The 23368-nt window shown below is 31.6% G+C and overlaps 1 protein-coding gene across 2 annotated transcripts; it reads left to right on the top strand.

The window, feature by feature from the left end:
* Positions 1-911: 911 nt before the first annotated feature.
* On the top strand, positions 912-6448 carry LOC144547012 (putative receptor-like protein kinase At2g42960). 2 transcript variants are annotated; one of them, XM_078295611.1, is made up of 8 exons: positions 912-1033; positions 1416-2171; positions 2508-2612; positions 3344-3469; positions 3890-4060; positions 4543-4672; positions 5197-5406; positions 6028-6448. In XM_078295611.1, the coding sequence occupies exons 2-8, from the start codon at positions 1489-1491 to the stop codon at positions 6106-6108; spliced, it is 1506 nt and encodes a 501-aa protein (XP_078151737.1). In that variant the 5' UTR covers positions 912-1033; positions 1416-1488; the 3' UTR covers positions 6109-6448. The 2 variants fall into 2 exon arrangements, with proteins under 2 accessions (XP_078151737.1, XP_078151736.1); XM_078295610.1 differs by lacking the exon at positions 912-1033 and adding an exon at positions 1110-1201.
* The last annotated feature ends 16920 nt before the right edge of the window (positions 6449-23368 follow it).

Consider the following 23368-nt stretch of genomic DNA (forward strand, 5'->3'; position numbering starts at 1 on the left):
TATTCTCCATATTGACTTACCGAATAAAAGTAGGTTAAAATATTTAATGAGGTCGGATTAGTTGACCAACATTTATTTTACAAAATTTTAGTTTTTTTTAAATAGAGTTTAAAATTTGATATATAATATCATATGCATGGTCTACAAGATGCATACATTATGTCTATAAATATGATGATTTTTTTTGTATGTTTTATCGTTCATCAAGTGATTTAAATTTTTATCATGTCCGTAAAGTTACACAATATATACTCATAAATTTACCCCTTTTTTATTTCCATCCATATTTTAATTGAGTTGATAAGTTCTTGTCAAATTGTCAACATATATATTGTTAAGTGATCCATTCTCGTTTTTAATATCCCAATTTTCATCTTATTTTTCCTTGATTTATATTTCATATACCGAAGATGAAACTTTCATGTTAGCAACTGACGTAATGTGAATTAAAAAATGACTGTAAATTACATTGTTGCATGGCCCGACAAAAATCAACCCCCCCCACCCCCAAAAAAAAAAAAAAAAAAATAGAAACACAAATGCTCAATTCTAAATCTATTCTGTCTATAAAGTAGACACAATTGAGGATAAAAAAGAAATCAATTATAATATTCAGTTCTCACATTATATGATAAAAACGTGGATTGAAAATTATAATACTCTTATACATATAAAGTAATTCCAATTGTGATTATTAATTAATGAATAAGTTATGAAATAGTACAATTAACGAAATTAAAAGGTCTGCATGCAATTTTCTTTTTTTAAACAATTGTTACGTAAACCGAGTCCATTTCCTCTTCCCGCTCATAAATTCCTTTTTAATTGCTTCACTTTTTGCTCTCACCTAGAGTCCTAGACATTAATGCAAACATCTCTCCTCTTCTTCTCTCCCTTCTCAAAATTAAAAAGAAAATAAAAAAAAGAGAGAAAAAAGGCCTTGCTCTTGCTCTCTTCGCCTCTCTCTCTCCTCTCCTCCTTAACTCGCATTAATTTTCACGCCTCGACTGCTCCTGCCGAGGACCATTTTCAGGTAAGGTCCCTCTTTGTTCCTTCGCTTCTCTATAGGAAAAAAAAATGAATTTTCGCAGCCTATCTGACTTGCATTTTTCTTAATAATGGCTTTGTTGGGTTTCTACCCGGCACACTGTTTTTATTCAGAAAAGGGCAGATCTTTCTCTTACTAGACCCAACCAAAGAGGTAACTTTTGTCTAAAAGCTCCACGCTTTCCACTTAGTTTAAATTGAACCAACATCTTTTCTTAGATTCTACTTTCTCTGAGACATTTTTTGCACTTTATCATACTATTTTAATTTATTATTCAGTTCGACCCAACTGGATCTTTCTTCTTGCTTATGCAAAGGCATAATGCCAAGCTTTTTTTAATTTTTTTTTTTTTTTTGCTATTTTTCAGGGAGAGATTACCTCACAATGCTACTGATCTGACTAATTTCTCCAGTTAAACAAAATTCTGAAAACCCAACAAAATGTCAAATGGAGATCTGAACAGCGATTTATCAAAAAGAACCCTGATTTTCAACCTCAAAGTATGGGTCTTGATTGCCATTTGCTTCTCCATTGTAATCCTTTTGATCCTACTATTCCTCTACATTTGGGCCTACAACAGGAGGAGAAGAACCAAACGGGCGCACGGCACCAATGGTAACTTCAATTACAACTCAATGCAACCCCAAATACCTACAGTTTCAAAAGAAATAAGTGTCGACCGAGTTGGTGGCGGGAGCCGCAGCACCCTTGCACAATCCCTATCTCATCCTCTTGAAGCCGATAAGGAACAGACTTGCAAAACCCTAGCGCAACTTGCTTTAAACAATCACAGTAATTCGGTTGATTATGACAACATGAGTCAATGCAGTTCAATTTGTTTCCAAACCGACAAAATGGGTAGTTCGCATTCGGGCGAGGAAATTAATGGATCTGGTTTAAATAGGAAGAACAACTATTCGCCTGTCTCGGCTTCGCCTCTTATTGGCTTGCCTGAGTTCTCACAGCTCGGGTGGGGCCACTGGTTTACATTGAGAGATTTGGAGTATGCAACTAATCGGTTTAGTAAAGAGAATGTAATTGGTGAAGGTGGGTACGGAATAGTGTACCGCGGTCGGTTGCTAAACGGTACCGAGGTGGCAATCAAGAAAATATTTAATAATACGTGAGTTTCGTACATCTTTTCCTAATGAAAATTGCACCTTAATTTCTATTATTTTGCAAATTTCAATCTGTGCATTCAAATACTTGTAACCATATAGAGAAAGAGAAAGGTAGTTTATTAATAATTTTGTAGCCATATAGCCCTTTATGAGCTGTTTAATTGTTTATTCTAAGTAAACATCTTTATTTGACGTGTAGATGTAACTTTCTAAAATGTAGTTACTGTTTGGTAGGAATAAGACTAACCCTTCTCTACTTGCCAACTAGAGAAAAGTAACTTCAGTTTTTAATTAATTTATTATTTTATGCCTGATTAATGTTATAATTTGATTTGTAGGGGTCAAGCTGAGAAGGAATTTAGGGTAGAAGTAGAGGCGATTGGCCATGTCCGACATAAAAATTTGGTTCGCCTCCTAGGTTATTGTGTGGAAGGTGTGAATAGGTAAATAAAAGAACCAAAGTTACCAACAGTAAATAAGACTTTTTTTTTTTTTTGGAAATTATACCCCACCTTTAACTGTACTTGCTCATGCAACCACTTTTTCTGTTGACATGATTCAGTTTATTACGGGATTATTACTTATTTAGTACCTCAGGGACAATAATTGTGTCTAATGATAATGGAATATACCTTTTTCTTTTGGTCTTTTCTCTGTCCTGATTCATTGCAAATAACACTGAACATGCTGGGTATAGTTTCCAAAAACAAAAATAAATGTATCAAAAAAAAAAAAATATTAGTTAAGGAGTAGGGTTCAAATGCCTCATGTCTTTCATGTCTCAATCGTGCCTCACATCCTTATCTCCGTTTTCAAATCCAAACATTCGATGCGAACCACTCAACATGATCTCCATATTAAAACGTGCTTGGAGACCAACTTTCATATTTTTTGGAATTTTTTTTTTACTGTTTTTTATATAGGTACAAAATCACTGTTTTTAGAATATTCTGGACCATCCAAAATCAGTGATTTTGTACCTATCTAAAAATATATTAAAATCTCCAAAAAATATAAAATTTGGTCTCCAAGCACATTATAATGGAGCGGTTCTGACTGACTGTTTGAACTGTGAGGCACAATTGAGGCATTTGAACCCTACTATAGCTAAGATATCTCTCAAGCTTATATCTGTGACCTAATTAAATAGCTACTAAAATTTATCATTGAACAGGATATTAGTGTATGAGTATGTGAACAATGGAAACCTAGAACAATGGATCCATGGTGCTTTGCGGCATCGTGGTGGGGTCCTCTCTTGGGAGAGTCGTATCAAAGTTATTCTGGGCACTGCCAAAGCGTAAGTCTTTTCTGCAATATGTCATTTGTATCATTTGTTTATCCATTTAAAAATATCATTTTTTTTTCCGTATATGGATCATGTTTTCATTTAAGCATGAACTAAAAACTGTGCAATTTCCTTGATGTAATTCAAGTTTTCCTCGATTAGCAATTGCATTGCAACTCAACCTCAGATAATTATGTACTATACATTTTTTTGAAACAACAATTAATTTGCATTTAAACTGACGTAACCTTGCTTTGCGATTAAGCCTGCTAGCATCATGTGTGTATTTAATTAACATGAATTTCACCTTAATTTTCTATTGGTTATGCAATTAAATAATTGACCAAATAAGCCAATGGAGAACAATACATATTTGAATAAACTTTACACGGAATTTCATTATTATTCACCTTTTCATGTCACAATTTTCAGGCTTGCATACCTCCATGAAGCAATCGAACCTAAGGTGGTACACAGAGATATCAAATCAAGCAATATTTTAATTGATAGTGAATTTAGTGGAAAGGTTTCTGATTTTGGATTGGCTAAGCTTTTAGGATCTGACAAAAGCCATGTCACCACTCGAGTTATGGGTACATTCGGGTAATCTATTAAAACTAATTCTATCATTTATCATCAAAAAAAAAAAAGCAAATTATAAGTTTTTCCTATTTCCTACTCAAACCTATTACTTATTTGTGACATATATCGTATATATTTGATTGATTGGGATTAACATCATTTGTTATTGTGATGAGTTCGTATATTTGATTGATTGTGATTAACTCTATATAAATGGTTGCTATTTTCATTTTCTAACAAATGTAGCTGTTTTTTTTCATTAGCCCAAACTATGCCAAACTTGATCAAAAATTAGATTTAGATATTAGTTTCCTAGTTTGATTTTGACTGTTTTATATGAAAATCAAGATGAATTTGTTTTTTATTTTGCTTGACTTTGATTTTACCCTGTACATATTATCTGCAAATAATCAAATAAAAAGGCTTAACAATAAATTGCAAATACGGTGAAAAGATCAATGCACTTAAGTAAACATGCCTAATATATCATTTGATGTATTTAGGTATGTTGCTCCTGAATATGCAAATACGGGTATGCTTAATGAGAAAAGTGACGTGTACAGTTTCGGTGTTGTTTTATTGGAAACTGTAACCGGTAGAGATCCAATTGATTATAGTCGCCCTGCTAATGAGGTATATTCTCTTATCTGTTATTGGAGTTTATTTATTTTATTCTTTTCCTGTTGTCACCATTTGCCTCCTGGTAAAATACCAGGCTTAAGCTCATTTGTATATTATAAATCCCCAATTTAAATCCAAAAGCCTAAAATAGAAAAAGCTGAGAGAAGAATTTACTGCAGTGGATAATGTTGCTAACTTATCTTCTTCTTTTTTGTCACAATTAAGTCAATAAACAGTATCACACAATTTTACATACAGACATTGCAAAATGCACAATATCATGCATCAATAGCATCATACCCTGTCGAATGTAACATGTATCCTCCAAGACACAAGAACTTCATAACATCATTACTATTTATATTTAGGATAATTTGGGTCACTTTTGGATAATTTAGAAGATTTTACTTTTTTCAGATGAGCATTTGAAGGATTTCTTTATGTAATTTGGAATGCATGATATTTCGACATTTTGAAGTGTGGACATGAAATTATTCCTCAAAAAGTTAATTAGTTGATCATATTTACCGTGTCAGGTAACCCTAGTGGATTGGCTCAAGATGATGGTGAGTAACAGGAGAGCAGACGAGGTGGTGGACCCGGCGATTGAGGTCAAACCCTCTACACGCGCTTTAAAACGGGTTCTACTTGTTGCACTCAGATGCGTTGATCCCGACTCTGAGAAGAGACCTAAGATGGGTCAAGTGGTACGCATGCTAGAGTCTGACGACATGCCTCATCGAGAGGTAAATTGCACTTTGAGTAGTTTTGGTTATTGTACCTGTTGGGTCCTGAACTGGTACTAATACTGGTACCTGATGTTTGTATTTTGGATCAATATCTTTGTTTTCAAAATTCAAATGGTCGATATGAACTGTTCAACATGATCTCGATATGAACTGGTACTAAATTTTTAATTTTTTTTGGAACTTTTTTACTATTCTTTAGATAGGTAGAAAATACTATTTTTGAATGGTATGCAATCCTTGGATCAAGTGATTTTCTACCTATCTAAAAAATAGTAAAAAAAATTCTAAAAGAAGAAAAATACTACTTTTGAAATGGTCTGCAATCCTTGGATCAAGTGCTTTTCTACCTATCTAAAAAAATAGTAAAAAAATTCTAAAAGAAGGAAAACTTGATCTACAACTACATTTTCATATGGTAATCATGTTAAACAGTTTAGATCGACTTTTTGGACTTTGTAAATGGAGATATTGATCCACAGTATTGACTAATGTGTGCTATGCATAGTATCATAACCTCACTTTTAGGACTTGTGTTTTAACTGGTAGATGATATTACACAACATGTATTTTCTCCTTAATTCACCAACTATGTTTTTAAATTTTAAATTGTCAATTTAGGATCGGAGAAGCCGACGGAGTCACGGAGGAAGTATGGATAATGTTATTCTAAAAGAGAGCTCAAATTCTACTGAATCGTGAGATAAAAAGACATGAATAGCCTCGACTCTTTTGCTGACAAGATTTGGATGTACTAGATTTCTACTTGTTTGGTCAAGTGAAGAAAGCTTCTGCTCCATAGGGTTACTTTAGTAATTGTTCTAGGCAGTTAATTAGTAAATTTCATTAGGATATATAGTTGTTAGATAGACCAGATCACCAGATAGATATAACCTTTTATTGGTGTGTTCTTTCCTAAGACAATCTATTCTTTTCTTTCCATTTTTTTTACAATTCTAAGTATTTTAGTTTGTACTTTTGTTGATGGGTCTCTGAAGACAAACTCCTATAAAATATAGTAAAATGTTTGTAATTTTACCTTTTGTAGCATAATTTCTTTTCTTAAAAATATATAAAAAAATTACCAGCTGAAAGATGACTTTCTTTTTCAAATAGTTAATTTTACTTTGAATGAAGCTACGATGCTTTACAATGTACACCTACCTAGTTTGCATCGATACAATAATCATTGGATGTGCTTTGATTTTCCTTCAGCACGCATCTTAACACAAACCTGACGCCTCATGTATTGAGGAACAATAGGTGGGTTGGGATCTCCTAAAATAACCTAAATTTTGAGTTTATAGCGGAACCGTTGCATTAGAATCTGGGCCAATCCAGCCGAAGTAGAATGCATATGGCCCATTTAATATTTGTGTCGAAACAGATTGGAAGGTCGGATCCAAATTCAAAACAGATTGGAAAAATAATATCCACTTAATTCTAGCTCCTTTTTCTTTTTCTTTTTTAAGTTGGAGATCAAGTCACCAAATTATTTAATACTCTTGTTATACAACAAATAATTTTTTTCATCTGAGTTTCGAACTCATGACCTCTCACATAGAGACCATATGTTTTTCCCACTAGATCAAAGGCTGATTCTTTTAAGTAATAGCTTTTATCTACGTTAGTATGACTAAAATAATTAATTAGCACTATCAAACTATATGTAAGTACTAAGTAGACTTTCTACTATTTTTGCACTATCCCAATCACCCCTCTTGAAAATTTCTACTTGACCATAGTTGCAAAGTCAGAATTCCAAAACCTCGACTTCAAAGAAGTTCAATTGAGCTTCCCGGAAAGTACACTGGAAAATCCGGTTGCCTCAATAAAAATTAAAAACCTACTTAATTAGTTTGATTTCTGGATTATATATTATATTATATATAACCTTTTTTTTTTATGCAATGGTATTTTCTAATCTCTGATCAGCTTGAAAATTGACCAATTACTATATCTTCTGTTGTCGGTTCAATTTCATTATATAAAGACCAAAACAAGTTATACCTCTTTTTTATTGTAACAACCTTGCTAATTTAAATTTGCAACATTGATAACCAAGTCAATAGGTTTGTTAACTTAGTCTATGGTATTGTTTTATGATGCAGATTTATATTCTTTGTTTTTACAAAATAGTCTTATTAATCCGATATTGGAACAAGCACCTCTCATTAATTTTTATTTTTCTTGAATAATTGGAACAGCAGAGGACCCCTTCCAGGCATGCTTGAAATAAATCTAGTCAAAGTTTGACTGTCAGACGTATTCAATAAAAATATTGCAACTGTTGCATTTTTTTGCCTTGCTGGTCAAGAATTAATACAGTTCATAATTGCTCTTGCTTATTCCCGTTGAATAAATTAAATAAATTCGGTCAATACTCAATTCATTTTTATTTATTTATTTTATTTATTTATTTTATTTATTTATTTTATTTATTTATTTTATTTATTTATTTCTATTTATTTTCTTGTTCCTTTTAGTTATCTGAAACTGCTTTGTCAAAACACTAACTTGTGTGTGTGTGTTTTTTTTCTCTGTATAATTGTTGTACTTTACCTAAACACACTACGCGGTGTTGATTTTTTTATTATTATTATGGAATTATGTATATATCATAATGCTACAGTTGTGACTGTGTGCTTACCCAATAGACATTGTTTCTTCTTTATTTTTAGTTCCTTAATTAAACCCACAACTACTGTCTAACCGTAACCTAATAGGTAATAGATAAAGTATATCAACCAACTCATTTCTTGACGACGAAGGAATTGCTCTAATAATCAACCTGTAATTAACAATACAAAGGTTATATATGGCGATTTTGGGTTAGGCATGGTCTACACATTTAATATGTTTCTTACATTTGGAGTCATATTATTGTCTTATTGTAAGTTTATTTTTTCTTATTAACAAATTCTTTCAAATACAAAATTTAAATGCATTAATATAGATATTTTTTTCGTTTAAACTAGCACCATAATACTGCATGCTATTTTGTTACAGGTCGGTTTTCATGTAATATCTTGTAGAAAATACATCTTACTAAAATAATGTAATGAATTAACAACATTGATCTCTTTGTTATCACAGATTATACACAAATCATTAAAGAAAAATGCTAAGAAGTATATCTATCTGTTTATTCTTGATCAAGAAAGTACTTTTGACGATTTTTCAATTATGCGCTTAATTTCTTAACTAATAAATATTTTATTATGTATGTTACTTTTCAAAACGAAACAAAGGTTTTTTCAGTAGCATCAACATTTTTTTTAATGGTAATGTATACAATTAATAATAAATATTTATCATAAAATTTAAAACAAACTAATTCTTAGAGTAGTTCATTATGCAAAAAAGACCTCCATATATCCAATATAAAAAAGCCATTTACTTTATTATAAAATTATAAGTCCTATGCTAAATGTTAAGAAAAGAGTAATAATTTGTATAAATCCTAGCCAGTGTAATAAAATGCGATCTATGCGGTCATATATGAGTTTGCGGTTGATTTTCGCATAGAAAATCAATATGCGGTTTGCATATACAACCACTCAAATATTTAAATTTATTAATTCAAAATTCAAAATATGAAAAGGATCCGATATATAGGAACATCCGGAACCCCTTATATACTTATTCGACGTATGTCCAGTCAAGTGAAGTTTTCTCCAGTCCAAGGGACTTCCTTTATAGACTCTAAAAAAACAAGTAAATAGGACGGACGCCAAGATATATATTCACATGATTTCATCTTTTATATTATTTTATTATTAATTTAAAGCAACCGGGTTTCACATGAATAATGTATGCTAAGATTGTTTAATTTAGAAGGTAGGAGGTATAATATGGACGTCATGTGAATAGTCGTTGGGCTTCTATATTGAATTTATTTAATATGCATGCTTCCATATTTAATATCTATATATAACCGCATAATTTGCTAAGTGGACTATTACTGTTGCATATTTTTATTTTAAATTCTGCATATATATGTCCGCATTTAAATATGTAAATACAGCCGCATATCATATATGCAATATACAGTAACCTTCCGCATACCGCATAGAAACCGTATTTTATTACTCCTATCTATGAAAATTGCATAGAGCACGGTTCACAATAAATGCAGAAACCATGACGACAAAGGCCAACGTCTATGCTTGCCGCGTTTCTTTCCAGCTAAACAACAAATTTGCCAAAATAAATTCTAATCCAACCATTCATCCCATCACCACCACAACGATTTTCAAACCCCAACCGTTTCTTTCTCTAACTTCCCTCTTTCTTTTCATCTCTCTCTAACCCTTCTCTCTCTCTCTTCAGCCACCACAATGCCAACCGGTGCTACAACTGATAGCACCGGATGGTTGTGGCGAAAAATGTCAAAGATCCACAGTGGTGCAAAGCGGCGGTGGAGGGGCCGCTTCAGGGGTTTGTCTACTGCAGTGCGCGATTTCCATATTTCCGAGGGTTCTAACGGTGAAAGCTTCGTCGACATTTTTCAAAATTTCAGCTATTATGTGCTCTGGGTGTTAGAGGGCGTCGTGGTTGTTGCCGGCTTCTGCTTCTTTTTCTTGCGATTTGGCGGCCGTTTATGAAGAGAGAATGTAAATTATCATGCATCGATCATATGATACACACATGTAATTTTGAAATAATTATTATTAGAGATGATTAATTGTCTTTAATGTGTACATATTTTATCTCTTACGTTTGCTAAATGAAAATACAAAAAAAAAAAAAAAAAAATTCTGCAAATTGGGCTCTTGTTTTTTTTGTTTCCTTCGAAATTACAGTTCCGTATACTGCTTCAAAATAGCACACATTTTCCTATAGTAGTTTTATATTTTATTTTTTGTGAAAGAATTGATAATCTTGGCCTTGGCTTTTTGTATAACTGCGATTCAAAAGAATTCAGAATTGGGTGTTTGGTTTCAAGTTGGTACCAGATGTTTGGTACCTGGTATTGTATGAACAATTTTGTTTCAATGAAACAGGTGGGTCTTACCCCACTTTAAAAGATAAAAAAAAAAGGAATTAAGAATTAGGAGAAATGTGCATACATAGCACACTATTGGACCATAATTGGCTCCATCATCCCTAATTCCCTATACGATCCGTTAGTAAAGCACCTGCCTGGTATTCCAACCATTGTTTGTGTTTGTCAACAGTACTCATTGACTGTACCAGTACTGGCACCCAGGGGCATGTAGCAGGCAATTGCATCATGGTAGAGACTGGTACCTACTAGTAGAGTTCAAAATTTAATCTTTTGTGACGTTTAATTTTATTAGGTAAGAATATATTAGTCATTACCAAGCTGGCTCTTTGTACCAGATTTGGTTTGTTTGTTTAATGACTTCATTGATGCCTTTTTTTTTCCATTGTAGAGTAATTTTTGTGTATCCTTAACCAAATAGAGTTATTATTTCCTTTATGACACTTTTAAATGCCGATCAAAATCGGTGTATACAGCAATATGCACAATTTTGTGTATGGCTGTATGTCGGAATTGGGGGCCGTTCGATGTCAGGTCAAAACCATCCGATCTGCATCAAGATTTGTGCAGGCAACTTTAAGATTCATGTGGATCAAGTGCGCACAAATCTTGATGCTGATTGGACGGCTCTGAACAGGCATAAGGCATTAGACTGAATTTGATCCGATGCCCATCGGACCACCCCCAATTTCGACATTTTTAAGTTTTGTAGGACCATACACAAAATATCAGAAATATTACTTCGAATTTCAAAACCATCAAAGAAATAGTCCTTGTTAGCACTATGCCATCAAAATATCTTGTATTATCTCTACAAAACATGAAATATCTCATATCTGGGATGACCATGCAAATCCAACAAAATAATATCACAGGGTAAAATATTATATTTTCTTTTTTATATTTAATTTTGATGTCAACTAATGTATGTTTTGGTGTTATTCTCAAAAGAATGCATGGTTTTGCATGTGTATCATTGACATTTCATGTTTTACAAAGGTATACATGATATTTTCAGGTTTTCTGGTATTGGTTCAGTAACCAATCCATTGAACTCCCTTACAAGAAAAGTTAATCTGTTCAGAATAATTTTTGCACCACATTAATCCACTCAGGTAGTGGTATGACAGGCTCTTCATTGATGCCTTACCAGCATACTGTACCCCTACCAGTCATGTACAGTAAAACATCTACCGGGTTAATTTTAAAGTGAAAACTTTTGGTGAAAGAAATTTTACTGGTAATTAACAAATTAACTGGTTTGAAATTAAGAACAATACTGAATCTAATAAGCATAGTGAAGATGTATTAAAATATAGAAAACCCTACGCAGATTGTTTAAAAATAAATTAAAATTATATAGTTTAGAATATTTTCATTAGCATCTCAAAGGGTTTGTACTGAGAGAAGAAGAATTACCACATCATTTACAGTTGATCCTGAAATTCTAATGACATAAATGCAAAACCGGATCAATTTTGTTGTGAAACCTGCAGTAATTGTTCTAGAGAGAATTAATTGGGGTACAGAGCTAGTGTAGCTTCACGCAGCGTACTATCAATAAAGATAAAATAAATAGTATATGAATGATGTGCTTCATGAAGCTAAACCAGCTTTATCAATAACCTTATCCATTAATTGTGCCAAACACCTATAATCCATGCAAAGGCACGCACCATTGACTATAATGCACAGAAGAAACAGATCAAAGGTACCAAATCGAGAGAAAGTAAATGCACGAAAGATACCAAAAGAGGGAAATGTACAATTTGTCTTTTTTTTTTTTTCCAAACCAACAAACAAAATACTCCTCATAAATTATAAACAAAATCTTCTTGTGGATTCCATTCCCTCCTCCCTTTTGCATCTCTCTCACTTCTCCTTATTTACTTCTACAACATTTTATTTAAAATGAAGGGTTAATACTATATGGAAATTTATGAACTTAGAAGTGCATATATTTTATTGTATAATTTTATTTTTAAGTTTATATCTTGTAAGTTAAAATTGACAATATAATATTAGATAATATACAAAATATTTTTAACAAATGATTTCCTTTAACCGCGCTATTATAGAATATATATAAGTCTAAATATTTGTGTCAGTCAAACACGATGCCTTTAAAAGGTGGAGAAATAAAATAATGTATTGCACTGGTACGAATAGCAAGACATGAGGAGTAGCTGACAAAATTCAAGTCACCAAATTAAGCAATGAAGAAAAGATATTATGATTCTCATTTTTGGAGTTGTTTTCCCATCCTTTTTATTTGTAACTTTTATTTATCAAGTATTTTTTTATTTTCAACTGTCTTGAACTTATTTTATATTTTGTAACTGCAATTATTAATGAAATATGGGTACGACTCTTGTTTTTCTTAAAAAAAAATCAAGCAGTATACTGGTAGTCTGCACAGACAGAGTTACAAGTCATCCACATATGAAGAAAGCGTACTGATTTAACATATACCAAGAATCAAGAGTTGAATTCCTCCTATTTTATCCTTCAGCTCAACCATGATAGCATTTAATTTTACATAATATAAGCACTTTAGTATTGTATTTTTGAAACCGAAATTAACCGAACTAAAGTTTTATTTCGGTTTGTTCAAAAATAGAACCGAACCAAACCGATTTAACATTGAAACCGAAATTAACCGAACCAAAGTTTTATTTCAGTTTGTTCGGTTGGTTCGGTTCAAACCGAAATATATTAAATTTTTATTTAAAATAATTGATTTATAATAAATCGGGGTATTAAGAAATAAACTGGGATTATAAGAAATAAACGAAAGTATTTAAAGCAATTAATTAATAAATAAATTGAGTTATTAAGAAATAAACCAGGACGGTCCGAACCAAATTCATAATATATAAAAGTTTGATCGGTTCGGTTAATTTGGTTTTGAAAATTTCCAAACTGAACCAAACCGAAGTTATAATTCGGTTTTAAAATCAAACCGAAAAACCGAACTGTTTAGTCCAAACTAATTCGGTTCGGTTCAAAACCGAACAAACAGGACCCACTGAACACCCCTAGTGCTATGGTTTAAAAAATCTGTTGTGTAAGTTTCAAATTTGGATCTAAGTTGCTCATTAAATTGGTTATAGAATGAACTTGTAGAATATCAATTTTTACTATTTTGAAAATTTCTTTATTATATTTTATGATTTATGAAAGATGACAAAAAAATGACTTAAAAATAAAAGAAAATTGTCAATGTTTTAGATCATTTTTTGTCATCATAAAAAAAATATTACAATGGAATCTGATGGCTAGACCTTCACATTTCTTCTTAAAAAAAATCATAAAAATTAGAAAAAAGTTTCAAAAATAGTAAAAATTGGTATTTTACAAGTTTATTATCTATCCAATTAATTTACTAAGCTACTTAGATCGAAGTATAAAATTTATACAATAAATTTTTGAGACTACAGCATAAAAACCTTATGTTATTTATAACACATAAACCTTACTCTTAAATGATTTCATTTGCTACTGACAGATCACTGATTGAAACATGGATGCTAGAGATTGATTTCAAATCATAAAATGAAAATTAGACCAGGTGTCCAACAGGGTGGTAACAGTATGATTAATGGCGGACCCAAGAAGGCTTAGGAATAGGCAGCCTACTCCTGAATTAAAAAAAAAAAAAAATAGACTTAGTGGTATATTATATTTGTGCATATTCCTGAAAATATATAATGCCTACCCTAGATTTAATTCACGGTCCAGTAGAAGAAAATTGCACGGAAAATAAAGTCAACTCAGACTGATTTGTATAAAAGAAAGAAAAAAAAAGATATTGTTTGATTCGCTATTCCACTTAAAAGAATCGTTAGTTTATTAGGAAAAAAAGAGGTCCGCTACTAAGGATATTAATATGTATCGTATCGTGATTACTCACGCTGTAACTTGAATCACGTGTCTTGCTGTGCTGTGATCAAATTTGGAAGAATAGTCATGGCACGTGAATGGTCACAACATGTTAATCATGCCGTGGCTATGGCACGTCATGACCGGCCACGTTTGTCACGTTTAATTATTTTTTTCATAATTTAGGTTAGTTTATTTAAGATTCATACCATTTGATTAAGATCTAATTGTCTTAATTACACGTGACTATGTGTCGTGTCGTGGCCAAATATTTTGCGTGGCGTGCCTTGTCGTGTTAAAATTTTTTTAAAAAAAGGTCACATCATTCATGTGGATGGTCACGGCATGTAACCAGCACATGTTACGTGACAGAAGCGTGTCATGCTGTAACATATATGGTCGTACTGTGATTTTTTTAAATCCCTATCCACTACTCCGTTTCAATTATACTCTTATTAAATTTTGTGTCTACTCCTAATCAAAATTATGAATCCACCACTGGATATGAGATGCATTTATATTTGTGCAAACAAAAGAGTTGGTAAAGCCCACGTTCACTTTCAGCCCAAATGTCAACGAGCCCAGTAAGGATGTTTTTGCTGGTTTTTTTTTATTTCTCATTTGGTTTTCTCGCTCAGCGGCGAATTTTTTTTTAGAAACCTATAAATACAAAAAAAAAATTATCAAACCAATCATTTTTTTTTTACAAAAATCATAAGAACCGAGATGTCATTTTGGCCTTTTTTTTTTACCGAATTTCCATTTCGGTCCCAGTCGTTTTCACATATTTCGAGAAAAAAATACGTTGAAAAATTGTGAAAATACCTGAGACAAAGTTGTCATTTTGGTCTCATAAAAAAAATTCGGAATTGAAATGACATTTCGGTTCTTATGATTTTTTAAAAAAAAATAGTCATGTCGGTTTCATAATTTTTCTTTTTTTCTAATTTTGGTTTATAAAAAAGTTTCCTTAGCGGCTAGAGGTGTCAATGACACTCCTTTATCTGTTTATCCGATATGTATCTTATCTGAAAATACGGATAATATATTTTTTTTGTTATCTTATTGGTATGAGTAAGGGTAATATTTTTTTCCATTATCTTACCACTTTTTTAGCCGTTTTCGTTTGTGTGGTTAATTGCGTTGTTTACCACTGTGTGTCTTCAAAAAAATATGTGTTCAACTTTTTAAAATACAAAATAATTTTCTATAGAAATTATCTTTATTTGTATCCGCCATTATTTTACTATATACAAAAAAATATTCGTATTCGTATTCGCAATTATTCGTATCTGTTTAATCCAGATACAGAGCGAATACATAGCGGAATAGCGGATTGTCCGTATCCGTTTACACCCATACCAACAGCACCAAACGTACCGTCCGACTACATACTTCCATCTAACGGTTGTTGTCACATTCAATCGTGGACTTCGAATTTCACATGGGGCATTAATTAGGTCATATATTGACAAATTGGAGTTGGCTTTATGCAGCGCATCAGTTGTCTACTTTATCATTTGTCTCTATTGATTTTGTGCTGCATTAAATTAATATATCTCTGTTAATATCATCATCCATTAATTACCAGTCTCTCGAGGTCAAGCCACAAGAATTCGCACTTTGAGTATTTTTCTGGAAAATCTCAACTGTTTAAAAACGTTCTGCAGTGCACCAATCTCAAAGCACAAATTATACTGGCCCTGAGCTATAAATGCCTCTCAATTTATGCGTTTTCTTCAGTAGACAATTTTTCTAAAGCAAAGTCTAGAGAGTACTAGATTTTATTTTATATTTTTAATCCGTTTGATCCCAGTTAGAGAATCAAGACTATTTCTTTCTTAATTGTGCCCTTTTTATAAACATTTTTTTTAAAACATCAACCTATAGCTGAAGTTTAAAATGTATCAGGTGAAAATAATAGATAGATAAATTATCTCAAAAAAATATAGATAGAAAAACTCATTCAACTTTCTATATTTTAGATTATTTATACTGTTAAACATAATCTATAGAATTTGCTTCAATTAATATACTTTCAAAATATGAAGAGGAACTTTGCCATACTTTGCCACCTGCCTTTGATCTCATGCAAAAAATATATATATATATGCCAAATTTAACTTTTTCTCATAAAGTCTAAATAAGAAAATACACAAATTTTCGATTTATGGTTACTACTCATAATGAGGTGTTAAAATAAAATATTATGTCTTTCAGATCCTATGAATTAGAATGTATTAAATTTAATTTTTTCCGGTTGATATTGATAGACAGTTGCTTGCTTGAATAGGTGGTTCTAAAAATTTGTGTTGTTTCACAAGAATTTGAAAAAAAAAAAATTAAATGTGTATATTCTAAAAGCAACTAATAGTTACTAAATGTAGGATATTGATAGGTAGCATAGTGACAACTTAATAGTTTGGGAAAGGTTCGGCAGAATCAAAAATTCGTGATTCGGGTATAATTCGGGTATAATTCGGAAATAATTCGGAAATAATTCGTTTTTGTAAACACCAAATCAGTATAATTCGGGTATAATTCGGGTATAATTCGGGAATAATTCGTTTTTGTACACACCAAATAATATACTAAAATACTAAAGTTGTAAAAAAAAAATATTGTTTCGTTCATTTTAATTTTTTTTATTAGTGTAAAAATAGAATGCTAATTACAAATTGATCAGTCATATTTCATCTATTGTTGAATTAATATTGATTATCATTTTTGAGGCGTGAATTCCTATAAAAAAAATTGGGAACATAAACCGTGGAGGAATTCATAAGATGTTGCATGGTTTTATAGTAAGTTGATCAAATATCAAGGGCAAATTTATAAGTAGAGGTGTAAAACAGGGGCCAGTGCATAGGGAGTTGGAGTAGGCATGCTTTTTTTTTGTCTTTTTCTACTTTTCCTGTCATTAATGCTTTTCTATTTTTTCTGCCGCATCACGCGAATGTTACGCGTTTAATTCGTAAAATTCGCGAATTCGACGAATTATTCGCGAATAGTTCGGGAAAAATTCGTTTAGCCGATTAAAACGCGGAGTCGTTCGGCTCAGGCTTAAATACGATTTATTCGTGAATAATTCGCGAATCATATGATAGGTAGTGGTCATCTACAAGACTCAATAACTGTGTGTTATTGATGACAATTATAATTTATTAAATATGAGTTTTAATTTTATAAGAACTGCAAAAATCAGAAATCAGTTTTTGATCTAGTGACAAAAAACAACACTTTTTGCGTGCAAAATTCAAAATCTTAGATAAAATGTCCTCTATAAATAATATAAAATCTGAAAGGTTCAACATCCACCTTTCTCTAAAAAAAAAAATTAGAAAGTCTGCCACAAAACATGTATGACAATACAAATTTTGCTATTTAAAGAAAACAAAAAACACAAAAAGGTTAGCTGCTTTTATAAAAAAAAAAAATAATAACGGGCTTTTGAATTTACTTACAAAAGAAAAAAACAACAACTTAATTTCCGAACAGATACGAGTTTTACTAGTTTAATCAACAAATCAATAGCAGTAGCGAGCTTGATCCGTACGCAATATTTTGATCATGAGTGCAAGCAACTGAAAAGTGAAATGCAAGCTCATTTCATGCGGCCCATGAATGATTTCATGCATCAATCTATGGCACATCTTAATTTGCTAAACGCTTTTCAGGCAGATTGCAGATTCATCCCTTGCCTTGCACGCTATTAGTTCAGTTGTTCTCCACTTCTCTCGTATAAAACAAACGCGTTGATCTTGTGTGGCCTGTGGTGGATTTTAATGGAAGCAAATGAACCTCAAATTGATAGATCCTCTCGGCAGTGAAAAATCATTGATGTATAATTAATGAGGATGGTTCAAATGCCTTCATTTTTTGTGCCTCCATCATGTCTTCATTTTTAAAAGCTTTAATAACTCAAAATCTAAAACTTTAGAGTCAAATTAAAACCGTTGGATATGATCTACATCATTTTATCTATGCACATGTAAAAATTTATGACATTCCAACTTTATTTTAGTTGTCATCAAGAGCTTGTAAAAAATGTACTAATGTGGATAATTTAGGAACGTTGATTTTTCAACTTATTGATTCACATAAAAACAAAATTAAAATATGATAATTTTTAATGAGCACATAGAGAAAATAACATATATCACATCCAACGGTTTTATTTTGACTTTTAAGTTTTAAATTTTGAGTTATTAAAGCTTTTAAAAATAAAGGCATGATGGAGACACAAAAAATGAAGGCATTTGAAACCTCTTCATAATTAATTAACTTATAGATGTCTAGTTATTCAACAAAAGCAAACAAAAGAAATGCCCCCGTCCTTTTCCTTTTTACCCTTTTTCTGCTTTTTTTCTTTCTTTCTTTCTTGTTTTCGCCAGTTTTCCAAAAGCACATGGAGAAAGGGACTTAAGAGCAGAAGCTCAGGAAAAGAATTTTGGCTGTTTTTAATTTTAGTCCTCTATTAAGGAAATATTGAGAACTATGAATATTTACAGATTATACCTTTGTTTCAAAAAAACTTATGAACAAATCCATTTGTGTTTAGATGTGTCCTTACTAGACGTGCCGTCTTGGTGCGACTCACATGCTACCTCCTCCGTTCTTTACATACATTTCGCACGCCTAAAAAAAGCGCACTCCAGTCTTGGATTGCGACTCACACTAGAGATCGCACGGTGCACAAATTCAATTCACTCTACTGTATTTCACAAGAAGCAGTGGCGGAGCCAATGTTTGGCACCCCTGAATTTCATTTTTAAAAAAAAAAAAAAAATATGTATTACTCAGGCTTCTAAATAGCTAGCTATAGCGGCGCTATAGCGGCGCTATAGCTACGCTATAGCTTTTCCGGACCATAAACGCTAAGCTATGAGAAAAAATTGCGCTAACTCAGCTACGACCGCTATAGCTATAATAGCTGACCGCTATTACCGCTATATGAGACCCGCTATAGCTACCGCTATGCTACATAGTTTTTTTTTTTGCAATTTATATGGACTTCTGTACTTCTATTCTTATTTCTAATGCTACATGGTCTTCTACGATAAGTATACTAAACTAAACTATATGCTTCTATTTTTATTTGTGATTTATTCTATCATTCTATATCGAGAAATATTCAAATACTAATTATTCATTTTGATTACTCTTTTTATAGTATTTGTTTGTAAAATTATTATCGTTCGTTTCAATTGAAAGCTGATTTTGATTATTATTATAATTATAAAATGTTTAAATATGTATATTGACTTCATTTACCTTATAAAATTAATTGCTCTTTGTCTATTATAATATGTAATACTATGAAGTATAAACTATTAAATAATGTTACTTTTTAGATTTTTTTCATTCTTATTTGCGTAATTGATAAAAAGTATAGACTTAGATTAGTTGTCATTTAGTTGTTACATCAATTCTCTAATATTGATTATGTTGATAATTAGTAGAAATATAGAATATAAAGTTTGAAAAGGGAAAATCGCTATGTGTGATAGCTTCCGCTATAGCTACGCTATTCGCAATAGCTTTTTTTTTTTTCTTCCCGCTATGCCGCTATAATCGCTATTTAGAACCTTGGTATTACTACTTAATAGTGCCCCACTCTGATATAATATTTGCCCAGCTCTGTGATGGACTTGACCCAATTACATAATAACAACCCACAAAAGAATTAATTATGGATCTATATTATATTCTCCAATCAAAGTATTAATTTGGAATTTAATGGTTCAACAGATCCTCGTCTTATTATATCTGTGATTACAAAAAAAAAGTGATAAATAAAAAGGAATGCCCCCTTCAATGCCATCGACTTCAAAAATTTAGTATTACTACTTCTATTTTATTTTTAGTAGTATGTATACTTTTTTGTTATATAGAAAATACTGCTTGTTAGAACTTTTTATATTTTCATATTTGTTGAATTTTTCTGTCCACTTCTGATTCAAATCCTGACTACGCCACTAACAAGAAACAACAACACTTGACTAAATCAGAAAACTTAAGCGGCAACAAAAAAAACTCAGAAATGACCAATCGAACTACCAATAACGATAGTAGTTATGATCGCAGTCGCTAGAAAAGCTAAAAAGTTAGAATTTTAGCGAGGAAAGCTAAACAATGATAGAGAGATGATTTTCAGAAGCAATTTTCTCTCTAATATATTCTTTACTCTAAAAATATAATTTGTAGTGAAATATAAAACATACAATTATTAATTCTCAGAAAATAACAAATTACAAATAATAAGATAAAAAAAACATATACAGCAATATGTCTAACAATCTGTAACGTGATTCCCCAGATCCTTAAACATATATATATGTCCAACATACTGTAGTTTTACAATTCACTAACCATAACTTATTTTTAATATATTACACAATTACAAATTTAAAATTCATGCGCTATCCAACGTGATATATGTGGTGCGGCCATTTTTATTAATACTCTAAAAAAAGTAAATTTTAAAATTGTCTCCGTGGTTGATTTTTTTTCAAAACTGCCCCAATTGTTGGGTCCACGGATGGCCCAATAAATAGTAAATACATTTAAAAATAATTATATGAATAATTCTTGAATAATCTTAGGCTTTTAACTAAACAAAATACTGATCGTTGTACGCCTACCGTCGAACGAAAACTTAAACTGAATTTTTGAGGTACTAAACGACGTTTTTTTGAAATTCTGATGCTTCAGATGCCAGTGGATTTCTCCCGGGGTGATATTCGGATCCGTCTCGTCCCCCCCCCCTTTCCGAAAAGTGGTCATACGCGCAAATCCGACTTTCCTAGCCAAAGTTATGTCTGTTTAAAGTTTTTTCAAAAGCTGAAGTTTGGAAATTCATAACTAATTGTAAAAAAATATAAATAAATTGAAATTCATAACTAATTGTAGAAAAATCCAAATAAATTGAAATTTATGTCAATTCTGTGTATTTTTAATGCTCTACATGCTGGTGTAATCACTTTTGCAGTTTGATTCCTATATCAGTCCAGACTTGCTGATTTATCAGAAGAGGTCAAATTTGATGTTTTTAGTGCATTGCACTATACCAGTGGCTTTTGTTTAGTGCTTGGCTGCTGAGTTTGGACTTGGTACCATACCAGATGTTAGTCTAGGGTGCATTGTGCATGGACAGAGATCTAATTTGAGGTTTGTTCATATTTTAGTAGTTCTAAACTACTATTTTAGTATCAGAAATAAAGAGAAGAAGATCAAAAAGCTGTCAGAGTTTGAAAATTTTTGAATCAAGGCCAAATCCTTAATTAGTGTTATCTTTAAACTTGTGATAGCCAACTGACAAACAAAATCAAAGTTATAAAGAGTTACGATATCACTGCATAAATATACCAAATGTCTTATTTTTTGCATACACTCTAAACAAGGAAATTTTTTCTTCATAAAATTATTTAAGTCAAAATATTAAGATCTCTCTAAAAAAAGAAAAAAGGACCGTCCGGACCACAGGTGGTATGGTCCCTAGTGGACCGCCCCTGGCTCGGGCGGTCTGCTAGAGGCGTGGCCCGCCCCTGCAGGGGGCGGTCTAGTAGGGGTGTGGTCTGCTTGACGTTTTGGGCCGTCCGTGGGCCCAGCGGTCGGGGCAGTTTTGAAAAAAAATCAAACACGGGGCAATTTTAAAATTTTCTTTTTTTTGGGGGGGCATTAATAAAAAATGGCCGTATGTACTTTCTTGATTATATGATAGATGACGATTCAATGCACTAAATTTAAAAGTTATATTATATCTCAGTAACGTACTATACACGCAAAGTATCAAATTCAAAGTTATTCAAATATACCTAGTCAGATAATTAGCTCTGTATTATAATATAATATATATTATAAAACACATGCGACTTGCGAGGTAAAAAGACAAAGATGTAAATTGAAACTTTGCATGCAAAGGTTTGTATTTATGCTAAAGATGCATAGAATCGACCATAGAAGATCTCCACAAAGTCAAAGATCCCCACTTCTCTTTTTATTTAGTGTTTGTCCTTTAATTTTTTAAAGTTTTTTTTTTTTTGAGGAAAGGTTTTTTAAAGTATCAAGATCTGGCCGGTTCCGACCTAAAATTAATGACACCATTCGATTCGTGTCAATCCCTATCCACTATTCTTTGACACCTCTCCCATCTAGAAAAAGAACCTTTGATATCCCCATTGTGTACCTAAAAGCACTTCATTTCAAGCAGAACCAGAAAATTGAAATTAAAAACGCCGAATAAATTACTGTAGTATAGAGAGATAAAATGTATAACTTATAAAAAATAAAAATAAAAATAAAAATAGTACATTTGCTTTTTTTTTTTTATGACTTAGTCCTCTCTAATTATTCTTTAGATCCACCTCTACTTTATCTCTGTCTAGAACATCAAATATTAAAAATGTAGATCAATTTGTTAAATTTTATAATACAACAAAAATGATGCAAATTATTAAAATGAATTTAAATTTAAATCCAAATTAGAAAGAATCCAAGTACTAAAACATGTTCCTAAATAAATTTGAATTTTAAATAACATCTTCAATTACCTTCATCTCTAAGAAATTATAAGAAATCAGTAAATTATAAAAATAGCTAATAGGATGTGTATCATTTTCTAGATGTTCAAATAAATTAGAGAAAAAAATATCTTCATTATGTATATTTAGACTTACACTTAAAAAAGAAAGAGATATCAATTGCCATTATATCTATTTGATTCATAATCCAGATAAACATCATAAATGAGAAAATGACAAATATAGAAAATATATTCTAACAGTCAGGCAATCAGGCTGTATCTTGTGTACTTGTGGAGTAAGCAAAGTATTTTATTTTAGCAACTGGTCTCTTATGATCGCAACTGTTGCAAACACGCCACGTAAAGTCAAGGCGTTTCATCCAACGGTCACGATTTATTCTCAGAACAGAGTAGGAAGCTGGAGCCATGAGATAACCGAATGCTCCATCATCTTTTCGTACAATTTACATCGTGACACCTAACAAATAGATCACGGCCTTTCAATTATTTTGTTCTTATCCAGTATTGTTTAAACCAAATGAAAAAAA

This window comes from Carex rostrata, chromosome 30 (genome assembly GCF_964058835.1).
Source record: "Carex rostrata chromosome 30, lpCarRost1.2, whole genome shotgun sequence".
Classification (NCBI taxonomy): Eukaryota; Viridiplantae; Streptophyta; class Magnoliopsida; order Poales; family Cyperaceae; genus Carex; species Carex rostrata.